The sequence below is a fragment of the Jaculus jaculus genome, chromosome 19 (genome assembly GCF_020740685.1).
Source record: "Jaculus jaculus isolate mJacJac1 chromosome 19, mJacJac1.mat.Y.cur, whole genome shotgun sequence".
Taxonomy (NCBI): domain Eukaryota; kingdom Metazoa; phylum Chordata; class Mammalia; order Rodentia; family Dipodidae; genus Jaculus; species Jaculus jaculus.
This window is the reverse complement of record NC_059120.1, coordinates 54,636,171-54,650,845: the sequence shown is the minus strand read 5'-3', so window position 1 is coordinate 54,650,845 and position 14,675 is coordinate 54,636,171. Positions and strand designations below refer to the sequence as shown.

At 40.9% G+C, this 14,675-nt stretch overlaps 1 protein-coding gene and 1 non-coding gene across 3 annotated transcripts in view; one reads left to right on the top strand and one right to left on the bottom strand.

Annotated features, from left to right (window-relative positions):
- The window catches only part of Hormad1 (HORMA domain containing 1), a 40,335-nt gene that overhangs the window by 12,085 nt on the left and 13,575 nt on the right, over window positions 1–14,675 (top strand). For both annotated transcript variants that reach the window (XM_045138822.1, XM_045138823.1), the window contains exons 5-8: window positions 6,815–6,835; window positions 7,840–7,863; window positions 12,311–12,378; window positions 13,088–13,239. In XM_045138822.1, coding sequence (XP_044994757.1) covers window positions 6,815–6,835; window positions 7,840–7,863; window positions 12,311–12,378; window positions 13,088–13,239 — 265 coding nt within the window. The remainder of the gene's footprint in view (window positions 1–6,814; window positions 6,836–7,839; window positions 7,864–12,310; window positions 12,379–13,087; window positions 13,240–14,675) is intronic.
- On the bottom strand, window positions 4,530–4,633 carry LOC123456116. The gene has a single exon (XR_006634336.1). It is a non-coding gene; the product is annotated as a U6 spliceosomal RNA (small nuclear RNA).

Here is a 14,675-nt window from a genome sequence, read left to right as displayed (position 1 = left end):
TGCTTGGAAAGCCTGCTGTTTCAGGTTTGATTCCTCAGAACCTACGTAAAGCGAGATACAGAAAGTGTAACATGTGGGCTGGAGAGATGGCTTAGCGGTTAAGCGCTTGCCTGTGAAGCTTAAGGACCCCGGTTCGAGGCTCGGTTCCCCAGGTCCCACGTTAGCCAGATGCACAAGGGGGCGCACGCATCTGGAGTTCGTTTGCAGAGGCTGGAAGCCCTGGCGTGCCCATTCTTTCTCTCTCCCTCTATCTGTCTTTCTCTCTGTGTCTGTCACTCTCAAATAAATAAATTGAAAAAAAAAAAAGAAAAAAAGAAAGTGTAACATGTGTCCAGAGTACGTTTACAGCATAAGCCCTTAATTCCATCACTCGGGAGGCAGGAAATAGGAAGATCACTTTCAATGCAAGACCTTACTTCAAAAAAATAAAATAAGGGCTAGAGAGATGGCTTAGCGGTTAAGGTGCTTGCCTGCAAAGCTAAAGGATCCTGGTTTGATTCCCCAGTATCCACATAACCCAGATGCACAAGGTACCACATGTATCTGTAGTTCATTTGCAGTGGCTGGAGGCCCCAGTACACCCATTCTCTCTCTCCCTCTTTCTTTCTGTCTGTTGCTCTCAAATAAATAAATAGAAATAAAAATTAAAAAAATAAAGGGGGCTGGAGAGATGGCTTAACAGTTAAGGTGCTTGATTGCAAAGCCAAAGGATCCTGGTTTGATTCTCCAGGACCCACGTAAGCCAGATGCACAAGGGGGGTGCATGCATCTGGTGTTCATTCATCATCTGGTGCAGTGGCTGAGGCCCTAGCATGCCCATTCTCTCCCTCTTTCTCTCTTTCTGTCTATCAAATAAATAAATAAAGTATATTTTTTAAAAAAGGCTAGGTGTAGTGGCATATGCCTTGAATCTCAGCGCTCAGGAGGCAGAGGTAGGAGGATCGCCATGAGTTCAAGGCCACCCTGAGAATACATAGTGAATTCCAGGTCAGCCTGGGCTATAGAGCGAGACCCTACTTCAAAAAACCAAAAGAAAAAAAAAAAAGAAAAAAAGAAAAAAAGAAAAGGGCTATAGGGATGGCTTAGGGTTTAAGTCGTTTGCCTCAAAGCCAAAGGACCCAAGTTCAATTCCCCAAGAATCGAAGAAAAAAAAATTATTTCTGGGTGTAGTGGTGCATGCACTCTGGAGGTAGAGATAGGATTGCTATCAGCCTGGGACTACAGAGACTGTTAGGGTTTGCAAGCAAATAGCATCTCCCTAGTAGTAACTTTTTAAAAATTATTTATTTGAGAAAGAGAGAAAGAGGAGGCAGAGAGACAGAGAATGTGGATGCCAGGGCCTCTAGCTGCTGCAAATGAACTCCAGATACATGCGCCACCTTGTGCATCTGGCTTACATGTGTCCTGAGGAATTGAATCTGGGTTCTTTGGCTTTGTAGGCAAGAGCCTCAACTGCTAAGCTTTCAGCCCAACAATTTTTTTTTAATTTAAATAAATTGGGGCTGTAGAGATGGCTTAGCAGTTAAGGCAATTGCTGGCAAAGCCAAAGCACCCATGTTCCATTCCTTAGGACTCATGTAAGAAGATGTACAAGGCGGCACATGTGTCTGGAGTTCATTTGCAGTGGCCAGAGGCCCTGGCATACCCATTCTCTCTATCAGCGCCTCTTTCTCCCTTTCTCTGTCTCGTCTCTCAAAAAAATTTTTTTTTCTTTTGGTATGTATGTTACAGGGTGTGTGGAGATTAAAGGAGTTGTCTTAGCCACAAGTTCTTTGAAATAGGGTTTCTTGCTGCTGCCAATGAGTCTGGCTCAAAAGCTTTACATTCTCTTGGCTCTGCCTCCCATTGTCACACTGTGAACATAGGCACATGTGCCACTTTTTATCTAGCTTTACATGGGTGTCAGGAAATTGAACCCTAGACTGGCAAGTTTTGTAACAAAACACGTTTAATTACTGAACCATCTTCCCAGCACCTTCTAGCAAATTTTTGGGGATGAGTGTTTTTTTTTCCATAGTCCCTAATTAGCCTTCACTATTAGGGCATAGTACAAATTGAATATTAGATATATGCTTGGCATAAATTATAGGTTAGAACAGGAATAAGCTAACAGTGGTCAACAAAACAAGGAGCTGAGGAGATGGCTCAGTGGATACATTTGCCATTCCACATAAAAGCTAGAGAGTGTGGCAAAGTTCTGTAATCACAGTATGCATGTGTTAAGAAGGAAGCCAGAGACAGTTGAATTTCCTAGAAGTTTGTAGATGGAGTGAACAGGTAGAGATCCTGCTTCAAAGAACAGGTGAAGAACAACACAAAAGTTGTCCTCTGACATCCACACTTGCCCTGTGGCTTGCATACACCTACACATGAAAACATACACTAAATAAAAAATAGCCAGGTGTGGTGATACACACCTTTAATCCCAGCACTCGGGAGGCAAAGTAGGATTGCTGTGAGTTCAAGGCCACTTAGACTACATGGTGAATTGCAGATCAGCCTAGTCTAGAGTGAGACCCTACCTCAGAAAACTAAAACAAACAAACAAACAAAATTAGAGATGGAAGGATGTCTTCCCCGGTTAAAGGCACTTGCTGCAAGGCCTAACAGCCTGGGTTCATTCCCCAGTACCCAAGTATTGCAGTTACTTTTCTCATTGTTCTGACAAACACCTGACCAGAAACAGCTTATGGGAGGAAAGGGTTTATTTCTGGTTTACAGACTTCAGGGAAAGCATGATCGAGGCAGAAGAAGCTGGATCACTTCCATAGGTAGATCCATATCAGAGAGATACCACCAATAGCCAGCAAATAGAAACAGCCAGAGGTCTAACTACTCTTTATACATCTAAGGGCTGAACTAAAAGATGCATCTCCAGTGTGACACCTCCTCCCCCAGGACTTAAGCAGGAAAGGTAACCTTAATCAGAAATCTGGAAAGGTGGCTTAGTGGCTAAGGTGCTTCTCTGTGAAGCCTAAGGATCCAGGTTCAAGTCCCCACTGACCATGTAAGCCAAATGCACAAGGTGGCACATGCGTCTGGAGTTATTTGCGTGGCTGGAGGCCCTGGTGTGCCCATTTTCTCTACCTGCCTCTTCCTCTCTCTCTCTCTCTCTCTCTCTCAAATAAATAAATAAAATATTTTTTTAAATCCCTAAGGGTACTGAAGAGATGGCTTAGCCATTAATATGCTTGCCTGTGAAGCCTAAGGACCCAGGTTCAATTCTCTAAGACCCATATAAGCCAGATGCACAAGGTGGCGCATGCATCTAGAGTTCGTTTGCAGTGGCTAGAGGCCCTGCTGTGCCCATTCAATACAAAGAAAAATAGCCAGGCATGGTGGCTTATGCCTTTAATCCTAGCACTCAGGAGGCAGAAGTATGAGGATCACCACGAATGAGTTCAAGGCTACCCTGAGAATACATAGTGAATTCCAGGTCAGTCTGAGCTAGAGTGAAATCCTACCTCAAAAAAAAAAAAAAAAAGAAAGAAAGAAAGAAAGAAGTAAGGAAGGAAGGAAGGAAAAAATATATTAAGATTAAAAATCCCTGAGGTTATAGAGAACAAACATTCACATTTAAACCACCACACCACATAAAACCAGATGTACAAAGTAGCTCATGCCTCTTGAGTTTGTTTGCAACAGTAGGAGACCCTGGTTCACTTATTACCCACCCTGTCAAATGAATAAAATATTTTAAAATACTTTTTGTTTATTTTTACTTATTTGAGAGTGACAGAGAGAAAGAGAGAGAGAGAGAGAGAGAGAGAGAGAGTGAGAGTGCACGTGCACGCATCAGGGCCTCCAGCCACTGAAAACAAATTCCAGATGCATGTGCCACCTAGCGCATCTAGCTTACATAGGTACTGGGAAATTGAGCCTTAAACCGGGATCCTTAGGCTTCACAGTCAAGCACTTAACCACTAAGCCAGCTCTCCAGCCCCGAATAAAATATTTTAAAAAGTTAAAAATAGAGCCAGAGTGCCAGGCTTGGTGGCACAACATCTTTAATCCCAGCACTTGGGAGGCAGAGGTAGGAGGATCACCATGAGTTTGAGGCTACCCTGAGACTTATAATGAATTCCAGGTCAGCCTGAGCTACAGAGACCCTACCTCAAAATAAATAAATAAATAAATAAATAAATAAATAAATAAATAAATAGGGCCCGAGGGATGGCTTAGCAGTTAAGGCATTTGCCTTGGAAGCCCAAGGAGCCAGGTTCAAATCTCAGATACCCATGAAAAGCCAGATGCACAATATGACACTTGTGTTTGGAGTTTGTTTACAGTGGCTAGAGTTCCTGGTGTGACCATCCTCTCTCTCTTTCTCCCTCTCTTTATAAATAAAAAATTTTTTAAAGTAAAAAATATATTTTAAGCCAGGCATGGTGACACTCGCCTTTAAGTCCAACACTCAGGAGGCAGAGGCAGGAAGATTGCCAAGAGTTCAAGGCCACCCTACATACTACATAGTGAATTCCAGGTCTGCCTGGGCTTGAGTGAGACCCTCAACCTCCTTACACATACACAAAATATAGAATGCTTTCAGACAAATTTATGTGTCATCCTTGGACAGGGGCTATACTAATCTTCTGTATATCATTTCAATTTTAGTATATGCTGCGAAGCAAGCACTTGACTAACATTTTATTTATTTATTTAAATTTTATTTACTTATTTAGTTATTTGAGTATGGGGGGGAGGGAATGTGTGTACCAGTTCCTGTTGCTATACTGAATCTGGCTTTATGTGGATGCTAAGGAATGGAGAGATGGCTTAGCGGTTAAATGTGTGCCTGCGAAGCCTACGGACCTTGGTTCAGTTCCCCAGGACCCACTTTAGCCAGATGCACAAGGGGGTGCACACATCTGGAGTTTGTCTGCAGTGGCTGGAGGTCCTGGCATGCCCATTTTCTCTCTCTCTCTGCCTGCCTCTTTCTCTCTGTCATTCTCAAATAAATAAACAATAAACAAACATATATGGAAAAGTTCAGAATCAAGGATGATTAGATTTTTTAGCAGGTCACCCAAGTGAATGATTTCACCTGGGGTGGTGATGCACACCTTTAATCCCAGCACTTGGGAGGCAGAGGTAGGAGGATCATCATGAGTTCGAGGCCACCCTGAGATTACATAGTGAATTCCAGGTCAGCCCGACCTAGAATGAAACCCTACCTTGTAAAAAGAAAGAAAGAACCAAGTGAATGATTTCCCCTTCCTATGCTCTCCAAGCTTCTTCCACTTACTGAGTGAGTAGGGCCCTCAGATTTCTAGTTTGCCTCTCCAAAATCAGTACTCAGGGCTGGAGAGATGGCTCAGCAGTTAAGGCACTTGCCTGCTAAGCATAAGGATCCAGGTTCAATTCCCAGTACCCATGTAAGCCAAGATGTACAAGGTGGTATGAGCATGTGGAGTTTTGTTTAAATTCTTTTATAATTATTTTTTTATTTTTTATTTTTTGGCTTTTTGTGTGTGTGTGTGTGTGGAAATGATACTTAATTTGTACTAAGGAAATGGTCTTAGCCTATTCTGTTTTGCAGTGGCACAATTTCTGAATCTTATTTTATTTATTTATTATCTTTTCACAATTTTTATAAACATTTTCCATGATTATAAAAAATATCCCATGGGGGCTGGAGAGATTGCTTAGTGGTTAAGCGCTCGCCTGTGAAGCGTATGGACCCCGGTTTGAGGCTCGGTTCCCCAGGTCCCAGGTTGGCCAGATGCATAAGGGGACACACGTGTCTGGAGTTCATTTGCAGTGGCTGGAAGCCCTGGCACGCCCATTCTCTCTCCCTCTATCTGTCTTTCTCTCTGTATCTGTCACTCTCAAATAAATAAAAAATGAACAAAAAAAATTTAAAAAAATATATATATCCCATGGTAATACCCTTCCCCCCCCCGCACTTTCCCCTTTGAAATTCCATTCTCCATCATATTACCTCCCGATCTCAATCATTCTCCTTACATATATACAATACCAACCTATTAAGTACCCTCCTCCCTTCCTTTCTCTTCCCTTTATATCTCCTTTTTAACTTACTGGCCTCTACTACTAAGTATTTTTCTTCTCACACAGAAGCCCAATCATCTGTAGCTAGGATCCACAAATGAGGGAGAACATGTGGCGTTTGGCTTTCTGGGCCTGGGTTACCTCACTTAGTATAATCCTTTCCAGATCCATCCATTTTTCTGCAAGTTTCATAACTTCATTTTTCTTTACTGCTGAGTAGGGTCTCACTCTTGCCCAGGCTGACCTGGAATTCACTATGTAGTCTTGGAGTAGCCTCGAACTCATGGTGATCCTCCTACCTCTGCCTCCCAAGTGTTGGGATCAAAGGCATGTGTCACCATGCCCAGCTTTGTTTAAATTTTTTAAAAAATCAGTACTCATATTGCTGAGGTTTAAAGTGTTATTTCACGAGATATATTTTCCTTGTAACTTACAGTAATGACTTGCTTGTTTAAGTCAATGAAATAAAATGCTGACATGAATTTCAGCCACCAGAATGCCAAGTGGAAATAGATTGATTATTTGTGGGAACAGACAAGATATGAAATCTGTTTTTCACAATGGTCACTTGTTTTTAGAAATACATGTTGAAATAGGACAAAGAATTCTTTTGTGGTGGGACATTTCATTAAAGATTAAACCAGAGTCTTTCACATGCTAAGCAAGTATTCTACTGCTGAGATATACCACCTGAGTCTATTATATCAAGTCTCTGAACTAATACAAAGAAGTTTGACAGTCCATCATGAAAGTCTTATTTTATAGACTACAAGTAAGATTTTTGTTCTTTGTTGTATTTCAGCTAAGGATGGTCGTTCTAGCTGTAAGTATTTTTAAATTATATCTTCCTTATTTAAAGGCTGCTGCTGGGCATGGTGGTGTGCACCTTTAATACAAGCACTGGAGAGGTTGGGCTTGGAGGATCCTAGATAGTTTGAGTCTAGCCTGGGGCTATAGAGTTACTGGTCAGCCTGGACTAGAGTTAGACCCTGCCTTGATAAAGTCCAAATTATAAATTAAATAAATACTGTTAAAGTTGGCCTTGCTTCATTAAATGACATTAAACTGTCATCTGATTATGGCACTAGTCAGAGAGTTGATCTATTCAACTAAGGGAAAAGTAACAATATTTTGAGGGATTATTTTGCTTTTTTTAAAGATTATTTTTGAGGTCTGGAGAGAGGGAGGGCTTAGTGGTTAAGGTGCTTGGCTGCAAAGCCAGAGGACCTGGGTTTGATTTCCCCAGGACCCATGCAAGCCAGATACACATGGTGGTGGACACATCTGGAGTTTGTTTGCAGCTGCTCAAGGCCCTGGAGCTCCCAATCCCCCCCCCACACACACACCTGCCTTTTTCTCTTTCTCAAATAAAAAAATAAAAATAAAATAATTATGTTAAAAATATTTTTGAGCTGAGCATGGTGGCACACGCTTTTAATCCTAGCACTTAGGAATCAGAGGTAGGAGGAGCGCCATGAGTTTGAGGCCACCCTGAGACTGCATAGTGAATTCCAGGTCAGCCTGAGCTAGAGTGAGACCCTACCTCGAACTCCCCCTCTCGCCCAAAAAAAGAGAGAGAGGAAGGGAATGGGAGCACCAGGGCATCTTGCTATTACTAATGAACTCCAAGCACATGCACCACTATGTGCATCTAGCTTTATGTGGGTACTAAGGATTTGAACCCAGGCCATTAGGCTTTGCAAGGAAGCACCTTTTAACTGCTGAGCCATCTCTCCAGCCCTTATTTTGCCTTTTGTTTTGCTGAGTTCACTCAATACTAAACATCCTATTTTATTTTTTTCTGGTTACTTAATTATTTTTACATAGGTATTTGCCAGTGCAGAAGAACAGGTAAGTGTTCTTGGGTAAGAAACATTAGACATATAATGCTTCCAATAACTAACTAAACTAAACACACCTGTTTTTTGGGTTTGGTTTTTTTTTTTCAGGGTAGGGTCTCTCTCCAGCCCAGCCTGAACTGGAATTTACTATGTAATCTCAGGGTGACCTCAAACTCAGGGCAATCCTATCTCTGCCTCCCAAGTGCTTGGATAAAAGGTGTGTACCACCACATCCAGCTAACATTTTTTAATATTTTCATTTTTAAAAATATTTATTTATTTGCAAGGAGAGAGAGAGAAAGAAAGAAAGGAAGGGGAGAGGAGTGGCTTGCCAGGGTCTCCTTCCACTGCAAATGAACTCTAGACTATGTGCTATTTTGCTATTTTGTGCATCTGGCTTTACATGGGTTCTGGTAAATGGAACCTGGGTTGTTAGACTTTATAGGCAAGCACCTTAACTGCTGAGCCATCTCTCTAGCCCCTGTTAAAAAATATATATGTATATTAGGCTTTTAAAAACTTTTTAAAAATTATATTTTATTTATTTATTTATTTGAGAGAGAAAAAGAGGGAGAAAATGAGTATACATACCAGGGTCTCCAGCCACTGCAAACAAACTCCAGATACATGTACCCTCTTGTGCATCTGGCTTATGTGGGTCCTGGAGAATCAAACTGGGATCCTTTAGCTTTACAGGTAAATGCCTTAACTGCTAAGCTATCTCTCCAGCCCTTTTTTAAACTTTTATTTCCATTTATTTTTATGCTGAATTTACTCATGTGCCATAAGTTTTTGTTTCTTCCATTTTTTTCTGGGATATCTTTGTCTTCATGCAACTTCCTCTTGAGGCTCAAGAGCAGTCTGCTCCTGTTCAGTGAGAGTCATATCCATGTGGCAGGAAGAGCTCATGTGTGGGTTAATCTGACCAGGAGCTCTGTAAGTACAGTGGTGCATCTTGGGTGCTTTGTTTTTTTGGGCAGAATCCACATCTAAACCTTTAAATTCAGCATTACTCTTCGCATTTTTCAGCATGTGCCACAAAAATTCAGCACTCTATTTGGGCCACCAGCCCTGTGTCCAGCCCCACTGTTTAGCCTGGGCACACCTACCAACTCACCATTGTACTGTCAAAATGGCGCACACTGCCTCTTTAAAGTGACATCTTTCAAAAATAAATAAATAAATAGAGCTGGGCATGGTGACATACGCCTTTAATCCCAGCACTCAGGAGGCGGAGGTAGGATCACTGTGAGTTCAAAACCGCCCTGAGACTACATAGTGAATTCCAGGTCAGCTTGGGCTGGAATGTGACCCTACCTCAAAATAAATAGACAAATAAATAAGTAAAGTAAAAAAGAAAGGGGAAGGAGAAAAGGGAAAGAAAAGAAAAGAAAAGAAAAGAAAAGAAAAGAAAAGAAAAGAAAAGAAAAGAAAAGAAAGTGACATCTTTCACATACATTCAGGTTTCTCAGATATGCATACCTACTCTTGATGGGCAGCTTCATGGGTGTTCTAAAGTGAACATGAAGATTGGAACCCCTTGATTTGCATGATGTTGTGGGGTTTTCTGGATCAAGAAAGTAGTGAACCACTTTCAGAGGTCACCTCAGGCCAGTTACAGGAAGAAGTATTTTCTGCTTTTTTGTTTTTTTAAGGTAGGGTCTCACTTTAGCCCAGGCTGACCTGGATCTTCCGTAGTGCTAGGCTGGCCTCGAACTAATGTGTCTTTGATACTCATACCAGCAACTAGTGTTTAATATATGCCCATAGGGACAAAGCAGTTTTAATAAATGCTATGAATTTATTGTTAAGAAAGCTAGTTAGTTGTTCAGTGTCATTATCCTATACTTGTCCACTTGTTAGTTAGTAAATGAGCAACTTCACTGATGTACTAATTTAATAAATATTTATTAAATATTGTATGCCTGCAAATTTATTAAGAACTCTTATAAGCTGGACGTGGTGGCACACACCTTTAATCCCAGCACTCAGGAAGCAGAGGTAGGAGGATTGCAGAGAGTTCAAGGCTACCCTGAGACTATATAGTGAATTCCAGGTCAGCCTGAGCTAGAGTGAGACCCTACCTCAGAAAACAATAACAACAAAAAAAAAACAAGGCTGGCCATAGTGGTGCATGCCTTTAATCCGAGAATTTGGGAGGCAGAGGTAGGAAGATTGTTGTGAGATTGAGGCTACCCTGAGATGAATTCTAGGTCAGCCTGAGCTAGAGCAAGACCCTACCTCAAAAAAACAAAAAAAAAAAAAAGAAAGAAAGAAAAAAAGAAAACCAAATAAACAACAACAAAAAAAAACAGAGCTCCTATAAATTATCCCATTTAACAAGTACGTAGAATCATCAATAAATTGGGTAGTGAAACTGAGACTTAGAAGACTTAAATTAGGCTTGCCTGCTATAGTAAAATACCTCTAGTAGAATACAGTGGGCTGGAGAAATGGCTCAATGGTTAAAGGCATTTTCTTGCAAAGCCTAACAGCCCTGGGTTTGATTTCCCTACTTCCCATATAAAACCAAATGCACAAAGTGGCACATGCATCTGGAGTTCAATTACAGTAGCAAGAAGCCCTGGCTTGACCTTACTCATTTTCTCTGTCATATGTCTATAATATTTTCTATAGTCCCAAGCTGGCCTCAAACTCAGAGCAATCCTCATACCTTGGCCTCTTGAGTGCTGGGACTAAAGATATATGCCACCACACTGGCCAATACATGAACTTTTTTTTTTTTTTTTTTTCCTGAGGTAAGGTCTCACTCTAGTCCAGGTTGACTTGGGGCTCACTCTGTAGTCCTTTTACCTCTGCCTCCAGAGTGTTAGGATTAAAGGTGTGCACCACCATGCCATACTCTTTGTTTTTAAATTTTTGCTTATTTGTTCACAAGTGGGGGGAGGGTAGAGAGACCTGGGTACCAGGGCCTCCAGCTGCTGAAAACAACCTCCAGATGCATGTGCCACTGTGCATCTGGCTTTAGGTGGATACTGGGGAATTAAACAAGGGTCCTTAGGCTTTTCATGCAAATGTCTTAATCACTGAGTCATCTCTCCAGCCCTGTTTTTTTGGTTTTTTAATTTAATTTTATTTATTTGCAAGCAGACAGAAGTAGAGAGACAGAAAATGGGCACACCAGGGCCTCCAGCTGCTATGAACGAACTCCAGATGCATGCACCACTTTGTGCATCTAGCTTTATGTGGAATTGAACCCCAGGTTGTTTGCAGGCAAACAACATAACAACTAAGTCATCTTTCTAGCCCCTCTTTTTTTTTTTTTTTTGGTTTTTCAAGGTAGGGTCTCACTCTAGTCCAGGCTGACCTGGAATTATATATTTATATATAGTAAATGATAGGAACTATTCATCAGACAAGTAAAGGAGGAACCATATTCAGCAGAGTGGGTAAGTGTTGTGGTTTAATGTGCCTTGAAAGATCATGCAGGCAGCAGGATGTGGTGGTGCACGCCTTTAATCCCAGCACTCAGTAGGCAGAGGTAGGAGGATCGCCATGAGTTCGAGGGCACCCTGAGAGTTCCAGGTCAGCCTGAACTAGAGCAAGACCCTACCTCAAAAAAAAAGAGAAAGAGAGAGAGAGAGAGAGAGAGAGAAAGAGATCATGCATGGCTGGAGAGATGGCTTAGTCGTTAAGGCACTTGCCTACAAAGCCAAAGGACCTAGATTCAACTCCCCAGGACTCATGCATCTGGAGTACATTTGCAGTGGCTAGATGCCCTGGCGTGCCCATTCTCTCACTCTCTATTTCTTTTTCTTTCTTTCTTTTTCTTTTTTTGGTTTTTTGAGGTAGGGTCTCACTCTAGCTCAGGCTGACTTGGAATTCATTTTGTAGTCTCAGGGTGGCCTTGAACTCACAGTGATCCTCCTACCTCTGTCTCCCCAGTGCTGGGATTAAAGGCGTGCTTCACCATGTCCAGCTACCTGCCTACTTCTGTATCTCCCTCTCTTAAATAAATAAATAAAATATTAAAAAAAAAAAAAAAGATCATGCAGGGCTGGAGAGATGCAACAGTTAGGGTACTTGCCTTATAACCCGGCTTCAAATCCCCAGTACTCACGTAAAACCAGATGTGCAAAGTGGCACATCTAGAGTTCATTTGCAGTGGCTGGAAGCCCTAGCATGCCTATTCCCTCTGTCAGTCTATCTCTATGCATGCAAATAAATAAATATAAAAAAGTAAGTAATTTTTTTTTTTTTAAAGAGCGGCTGGGTGTGGTAACACACACCTTTAATCCCAGCATTCAGGAGGCAGAGGTAGGAGGATCACTTTGAGTTTGAGACTAGCCTGGGACCACAGGGGTGAATTCCAGGTCCTGGGCTAGAGTGAAACCCTACCTGAAAAACCCAATAGTAAATAAATTAAATGATAGTAGCATACAATTGTTTGGCAGAACTATGCATCTGTTGTATGACTGCAGTGTTTTCTATTTAAGACAATTTTAGAATGTTACCAATTCAAGTTCAAGTATACCAAAAATGGACCAATCATGGACTTTATAAGGTATTGTTCTATAGTTTCTTTTTATATTGTGACTTACTTATTAATGCTATTTATCTAGATTTCAGGATTAATTCTTAAACATCTCAGTCCCCCCCACCACCAATTAGCCATAATGATGTGCTTTACAAAATGGAGTAGTAAGATGTAACAGAAATGTAGCTGTGACATTTGTCATTCTAGTAATCACCAGGGTTGTCCTGTGTCCCTTTACCTAAGCTTCTCCCTCCCAAAGCTTTGCACTTGGTCAAAAAGGATGACCTTCCCTGGTAGAGAAAGATTGTTCTTCTGCCAAGGATATGAGTAATGGAACTTCCCTATTAGAACCTCTCTAAACAAACTCTCAAACTGGAGTAGTAGTTTGGAATAGCTTCAAGATAAGATTTTTGTCATTAGTTACATGCTATGATAGTTGTGGAAAAGGACTCAAGTGATTAGAAATATAATTAAAAGTCTGTCACTTATTTCTTTTAAATGCCTTATATAAAGTGCATATTTTAAGCACAGTGTGGTGGCCCACGTCTTTAATCCCAGCACTTGGGAGGCAGAGATAGGAGGATAGCTGTGAGTTAGAGGCCACCCTGAGACTGCATAGTGAAGGCAACCTGAGCTACAGTGAGGCCCTAGTTTGAAAAAAACAAAACACACAAAAAAAGTGAAGTTATGATATTGGAATCCATACATTTTATGAAATTGTCTGGTTCACTTCTAGTAAAAATAAATGTGATGAATCTGGCATGACATATGCTGACACTAAGAAAGCAAGTATTCTCCTCATTCGGAAGATCTACATTCTAATGCAAAATCTGGGACCTTTACCTAATGATGTCTGTTTGACCATGAAACTTTTTTACTATGATGAAGGTAGTATTTGTCATTGTTTCTGTTTTAGTTGATACCTGTATGTTTTACTGTTGTTGTTGAAATAGTTTCCATTCTCATGTTAGCAATTAGGTAGCTAAATGGTTATACATTTTTTGAAATTATAAAACTGCATTTAATACCAGTATTTGAAAGCTGGGCTTGGTGGTACACAACTTTAATCCAGAATTTGGGAGGCTGAAGTAGGAGGATTGGGAATATTGCTGTGAGTTTGAGGATACCCTAAAACTACATAGTAAATTCCAGGCAGGCCTGGGCTAAAGCAATACCCTGCCTAAAAAAAAAAAAAGAACAAAACAAAAAAATGGGCTGGAGAGATGGCTTAACGGTTAAGACTCTTGCCTGCAAAGCCTTAAGGACCCAGGTTTAATTCCTCAGGACCCACATAAGCTAAATGCTCATGGTGGCATGTGTCTGGAGTTGGTTTGCAGCAGTTAAAAGGCCCTGGCATGCCCAATCTCTTCCTCTTCCTCTCTCTTTCTCTGTCTCTCTGATTCTTCTCTCTTTCTCTTAAATAAATAAAGTAAAATATATTTTAAAAATCAACATTTAAAGACAGGTGTGGTGGCACATGCCTTTAATCCCAGCATTTGGGAAGCATAGGTAGGAGGATCCCCATGAGTTGGAAACCCTGAGACTACATAGTGAATTCCAGGTCAGCTTGGGCTAGAATGAGACTCTACCTCAAAAAACTTAAAAAAAAAAAAAAAACTAAAAGAAAAAAAAATAAACATTTAAGAAGACTTGCAAAACTAGGCTTTAAAATATTTCTATAGTGCTGGGCGTGGTAGTGCACGCCTTTAATCCCAGCACTCGAGAGGCAGAGGTAGGAAGATCACCGTGAGTTTGAGGCCACCCTGAGATAACATAGAGAATTCCAGGTCAGCCAGAGCAAAAGTGAAACCCTACTTAAAAAAAAAAAAAAAAAAAATTTATAGTGCCAGAGCCTGTAGCCACTGCAAATGAACTCCAGATGCATTCACCACCTTGTGTATCTGGTTTACACGGGTACTGGGGAATTGAACCTAGGTCCTTAGGTTTCATAGGCAAGTGGCTTAACTGCTAAACCACCTCTCTAGTATATCTCCAGCTATGTCTTATAAGTTCTACACTTATGAAATTGTAACACTGAATGTATTATTTCTATAACTATAATCACAAAATAGACTCATAAAGAACATTTGGGCCAGGCATGGTGGCACACACCTTTAATGACAGCTTTGGGGAAACAGAGGCAGGAGGATTACCTTCAGTTTGAGACTACCTAATGAATTCCAGGTCAGTCTGGGCCAGAGTGAAACCCTACCTTGAAAAAAAGACAAAAACAAAACAAATACATGTGTATTTTATATATATATGTATATATATATCTGTAGTTATAAGAATATATCCATGTAAATACCTCACACATGATTAAA